Raw genomic sequence first — 6,108 nt, 5'->3', positions numbered from 1 at the left:
TAGTTCAAAGATGGTTCCTTTTCATTAATAGCTGGGGATTTGTTGCTACTGTATATGTTGAATCATTTCATCTTACTATTCCTTTTGTAGAAACATGATACTTATTTTACCTAATTTCTTAGTGTTATTGGAATAATACATTTTAAGTTAAGTGTAATGTTTAAGCATGGTGAGATTTTTTGCCTGTTTGTTCAAAATATACTCATTCACCCTGATTGCCTCCCAAGAATAGTTACAAACACTTTGAAAAGTAAAATTGGGCCCGGCACAATAGCCTAGTGGCTAAAGTCCTCACCTTGAACATGCCTGAATCCCTTATGCATACTGGTTCTAATCCCAGTGGCCCCACCTCCCATCCAGCTCCCTGCCTGTGGCCTGGGAAATCAGTCCAGGATGGCCCAAAGCCTTGGGACCCTGCACCCGCGTGGGAGACTCCAAAGAGGCTCCGGGCTCCTGGCTTCAGATTGACTCAGCTCTGGCAGTGGCAGCTGCTTGAGGAATGAACCATCGAACAGAAGATATTCCCATCACTCCTCCTCTCTGTATCTCTGCCTTTCCAATAAATGAATAAATCTTTAAAAAAAAAAAAAAGGAAAATGAAGAGTAGAATGCAGATAAGATCTACTTGTTTACTGTTACACTCTATATTTTTCTGCTATTCAGGCAAGTTGGTTTTCAGCTCTGTTCTGTGTAAAATCACCATCTTTTTAAAAATTCATTCTGACTTTACCCATCAGGAATTATAATTTTTGTAACCTTTTCTAATACACTGGGGATCTTTTTTTTTTAAGATTTATTTTTAGTATTATTTTTTTTTTTAATTGGAAAGGCAGATATACAGAGGAGAGACAGAGAGGAAGATCTTCCGTCCACTGATTCACTCCCCAAGTGAGCGCAACAGCTGATGCTGCACCAATCCGAAGCCAGGAGCCTCTTCCGGGTCTCCCAAGCGGGTGCAGGGTCCCAAAGCCTTGGGCCATCCTAGACTGCTTTCCCAGGCCACAGGCAGGGAGCTGGAAGGGAAGCGGGGCTGCCGGGATTAGAACCGGCACCCATATGGGATCCCGGGCGTGCAAGGCGAGGACCTTAACCACTTATGCCACCGCGCCGGGCCCCTACACTGGGGATCTTAACTGTGACTTTCAGGAGCAGTTTCAGCATGAATTCAACTGCTTTCTAATTATGTGACATTGCTTTCTTTTTAATTGTATCAACTATAAAATAAAACTGATTTTTCTACCAAACAGCTATGAAGGGCACAGTGCAATGACTCAGTGGCTAATTGCTCGCCTTGCACACACTGGGATCCCATATGGGTGCCCGTTCATGTCCCAACTGTTCCACTTCCCATCCTGTGGCCTGGGAAAGCAATGCAAAGTACGGCCCAAAGCCTTGAGACCCTGCACCTGAGTGGGAGACCCTGCACCTGAGTGGGAGACCCTGAGGAGGCTTCTGGCTTCGATCTGCTCAGCTCCAGCCATTGCAGCCACTTGGGGATGACACAGCAGACAGAAGATCTTTTCTGTTTCTTTGTCTCTGTAAACCTACCTTTCCAATTAAAAAGATCTTTAAAAAAGCAAAAACCAAAAAAGCTACCGTCTAAATATCTATCTCTCCATATATATACATATGTATTTTTTCCCTAAGCACTTAGGGTCTTGGTAAGGTCCCAATCTATTGATATGATTTTGCAATACTGTATAAATATTGTTTTATTTAGCTTAATGATGCAACATGCACTTTTACATTATATGAAATTTAATCTCCTTGCAGCTATTCATCTAAAGAATGAAGTCCTCAGCAAATTCATAAAGAGTAGAGTTAAATCTATGGAGTTTATTTTCTTAAATATCTCCTATTTGAGTATCTGTCCGAGTTACTGTTTCCATTTCAGATACTATTGGGAGCTATGTATTATAAAGCTGTGCTCACAATGCCCAAAGAACAGGTCACTTAAAATTGTCACCACTAATTAATGCGACATATGGAGTACTGAGATCTCATCTCTAAGTTAATAATATAGTAAATCACACACATTCAGCAGAAAAGGTAAATGAACCTGTTGAAATGGAAATTATTTGTGAAAATAACCATAACAGTAGTGCAGCACTTTGCAGCTTGCAAAATGTTTCACATGCTTGTCTCAATTGGCTCAATCATCAACCCTGCTCAGATAATCAGTGGTGAATTGAAAATAATGGGATTGTCTTGAAGCAGTTCGTGACAAGTTATGACATGTAAAATCATTATCATTTATTCTTTGTCCATGCTGGGACTAAAATAGGAAAAGCGTGATTATATTAGGTGGAATTAGATGAACTAAATCCTAGGCAAGAGGATGGTTTGAAGTCTCCAATCCTGATGGAAGACAGGTTAATAATAGATAGCATTTATTGGACACTTATCATGTGGCTGGTACTGTCCTAATCAATTGAAGTATGTGATTGCATTTAATGCTAACAAAAATTTTGTGAGGTCAGCCTCATTGCATTGCCCATTTTCCAAAGTAGGAAGCCAAAGCCCAGAGGGATTACTCAAATGATCGCTACTAAGTACCACAGGCAAGAATCCTGTCTGTGTTTGAGGAAAAGGACGAATGAGTTGCTCCCTGCACACTATTTTCTGTATTCATAAGCATGGAAGAAATGCTTATTGAATCATTTTATGACTAATTTTAAATAACTTGTCATTCATGAGTGTGTTTTTAAGATTTATTTCCTTTTATTGGAAGGCAGATGTACATAGAGAAAGAGAGACAAAAAAGTTCCACCTGCTGGTTCACTCCCCAAGTGGCTGCAATGGCCAGTGCTGCGCTGATCCGATGCCAGGAGCCAGGAGCCAGGAGCCAGGAACCTCTTCCAGGTCTCCCACATGGGTGCAGAGTCCCAAAGCACTGGGCTGTCCTCAACTGCTTTCCCAGGCCACAGGCAGGGAGCTGGATGGGAAGTGGAGCTGCTAGAATACTGCAAAGGGAGGATTTAGTTAATAGGCTATCGTGTGGGACCCGTTTCTTTGTTTTTACAAAGATATAATGCATCTGCTGTTAAAGGCTGGAAAAATACATGTTAGAAGGTTAAAAGCTTGGTAGTCTCAGTCTTAGGGGCTGAAAACAGATTTCAGAACAGAAAATGCAGCACTCCTATACCCTTCGCTCCTCCTAACCCTTCCTAAATAAAGGTAGAAGAAATTGTTCCAGGGTTAGTGTAATAACAGATGGAAACAAAACAAAACAAAACAAACAGGGCCCGGCACTATGGTGCAGTGGTTAAGGTCCTCGCCTTGCACGCCCGGGATCTCATATGGGCACCGGTTAATCCAGGCAGCCCCATTTCCCATCCAGCTCCCTGCCTGTGGCCCGGGAAAGCAGTCGAGGACGGCCCAAAGCTTTGGGAACCTGCACCCGCGTGGGAGACCCGGAAGAGGCTCCTGGCTCCTGGCTTCGGATCGGCATAGTATCGGCCGTTGCACTCACTTGGGGAGTGAATCAGTGGACAGAAGATCTTCCTCTCTGTCTCTCCTCTCTGTATATCCACCTTTCCAATAAAAATAATAAAAATAAATCTTTAAAAAAAAAACCAAAACAAATAAACAAACCCGAAGATCCTGAACTAAAAGGAGAGGATGCAGGACTTCGGCGAAGGGAGGGGGTGGGAGGATGGGTCCCTCAATGAGGAAAGGCGGCTGCATAACTGCGCATGCGCCCTGGCAGGGGCGGGCAAACCCGTGCGCAGTGGCGCGAATTTCTTGTGTAGTAGGCCTGCGCTGAGCCCTGCGCGTGCGAAGAGGTAGGAATCTCGTGAGTCTCAGAGGCGGAAAATTTTGATTCTTATTTTGCCTGGTAAGGCTAAGATGAATTTGCTTTGGCTGTAAGAGGTAAAGATTTTTTTGGTGGTGATTGGGATAAAGTTTTCATGTTTATTAATTAAAGGTTTAGAGGTTGGAAAATGACGGTTAGCGCCCAGCCGTCATGACTGGGTAGGTGTTTCGAAGCCAGTTCTTCACAACTTCATAACTTTTATAGTTAGGGATGTTGGGGTGCCGGGGATGTGGAGAGGCCGCTCTCACTTATCTCAGAGCTTTCTTTTCCTCCCTTGTCTCTCTTAAGTCTACCCGACCATGTATGAAGGAGAACCGGAAAAACTTGGGAACTTCGAACTAAGTAGTGACTTCATCTTGGAGACAGGAACGTCACAGGAAAAAATGGAAATAGACTCCGAGCTGCCAAATCCCACCAACACAAATAACTCCATTCTGAAACGATCCACCAGTGCCCCAATGATGAATGGCATTGGGTGAGTGCGGTTGAGAAAACGGAGGAGGCAAGTGGGTCGGGTGGGTCCTGAGAAAGTGGTTTCCCGTGGTGTTCTTAGCCTTTTATGACTGGAAAATTCTGCAGGTATCTCCCTTGCCCGTAATAGTCTCCCTTTAGCCTGGGACAAGTGAGATGGGTAGATTTGAAGAAAAAAAAAAGTACCCTTGACAAATCCTCACCCTTGGGCGCTCGTCCCTCTCTTCCTCCTCCCATTTGCCGCTAAGGTTGACTCGAACATGCTCTACTGAGGGGCCACCTGAACCCACAAGTAGCAACCACTTGGTGTGGAGCACGAATTTTCTTCCTAACTATATCCCATCTCTTCCTCCTTTGAAAAAAAAAACGGAGCGTTCTGCCATGACTTTTCTGCCAGTCACTGCCAGCACATCCAAGATGGAAATAATTGTCAAATAAATCAGCTGGGCCTTTGTAGAGCTAGTTTTTCTTGAAATTGGATTTCTTTATAAAAACATTTGTGAATTTCTTTGAGATGCAGAACCACAGAGACGAAGGGAGAGACAGAAAGGAGGAAGAAGGAATTGATCCCTTAGTCATAGCATAATGACTGTTGTTGTCTCTTAAACTGTATCTGTCTTTAGTTTTACCTAAAAATAGTCTCTCCTGCTCATTTCTAGTTTCTCTTTGCATAGAACATGTTTTTCCATCCTTTCGCTCTCAGTATGTGTGTATACTGGTGTAATGCATTTTTTTGTAAGCAGCACATAGACAGGTGTGTTTTTCATTCTTCAACCAGTTTGTATCATTTAAATGGGAAATATACTCCATTCACATTCAAGCTTATTATTCATAAGTAATGATTTGGTCCTGTTGTTTTCCCATTAATATTCCTATTGCTTATTTTGAAGCAGCTTTGTTCTGCTACTTGATTTTCTGCATTCACGTTCATTAAGGTGACCGTCTCTATTTCCGTGTATAGTATGTTTCCAAGTATTATTTCGAAGCTTAGCCTGGCGGTGATATATTCTTTCAGTCTTTGCTTGTAGTGGAAGCTCTTTGTTTCACTTTCATTTATGAAATTAGAATTTTGCTGAGTTATGTTCTGAGTGGTAGGATTTTGCGTTCAGAACTAGGACTTTCCAGTTTCTCCTGGCATTAGGGTTTCTGTTATGAGATTTGCTGTTAATCTCATGGGAGACCCTTTAAACGTGATTGGGCATTTCTCTCTTGCGTGTTTTTCGACATTGTTTTACTTTTGAACGCTTGACTAGAGTGTATTGTGGTAAGGATTTTTTCTCATCATGCTGATTTGGAGTTTTATGTGCTTCCTGTATTTCAATTTGCATTTCTTTTTTCCAAATGGGAAAATTTTTTTGTTATTTCACTGAATACATTTTCTCAGCCATTGTTTCCCCCACACCTTCAACCTTCAGGAACTCCTAAGATGTATGTATTTGGTTGTTTGATGATATGCATAGATTCCAAATACTGTTTTTGGACTTCCTAATTTTTTCTTTAATTCATTCTCTCTCTCTCTCTCTCCCCCTCTCTCTGCTTCCCTCCCTTTCCCTCTTCTTTGCTCCCTCCTTTCCTTCCTTGTCTGACAGACATTTCAGAAGACTTCTACATTAAATATTGTCTCTTCTGCCTCATAAAATCTGTTGTTAAAGCTTTCTACTATATTTTTTGTCTTACTAAATACTTCATTTATAATATTTCTTGCTGATTTTCTTCAGTAGCTCTAACCCATTGCAGAATTTCTCATCTGTATCATGGGTGAATTTCCTTATTTCATGTAACTGTTTCTGAGTGTTCTTAAGTAACATTACAATCAATTC

The 6,108-nt window shown here is 41.9% G+C and overlaps 1 protein-coding gene across 1 annotated transcript in view; it reads left to right on the top strand.

Moving 5' to 3' along the window:
- Positions 1-4,116: 4,116 nt before the first annotated feature.
- Positions 4,117-6,108, top strand: part of LOC121169463 (P2R1A-PPP2R2A-interacting phosphatase regulator 1-like) — a 58,399-nt gene continuing 56,407 nt past the window's right edge. The window contains exon 1 of the mRNA XM_041000058.1: positions 4,117-4,292. Within this exon, the coding sequence (XP_040855992.1) occupies positions 4,117-4,292 (176 nt within the window). The remainder of the gene's footprint in view (positions 4,293-6,108) is intronic.

The sequence above is a fragment of the Ochotona curzoniae genome, unplaced genomic scaffold (assembly GCF_017591425.1).
Source record: "Ochotona curzoniae isolate NIBS_2020 unplaced genomic scaffold, NIBS_Ocur_1.0 scaffold_1852, whole genome shotgun sequence".
NCBI lineage: Eukaryota > Metazoa > Chordata > Mammalia > Lagomorpha > Ochotonidae > Ochotona > Ochotona curzoniae.
The sequence above is the reverse complement of the archived record's forward strand: the minus strand, read 5'-3'. Positions and strand labels throughout refer to the sequence as shown.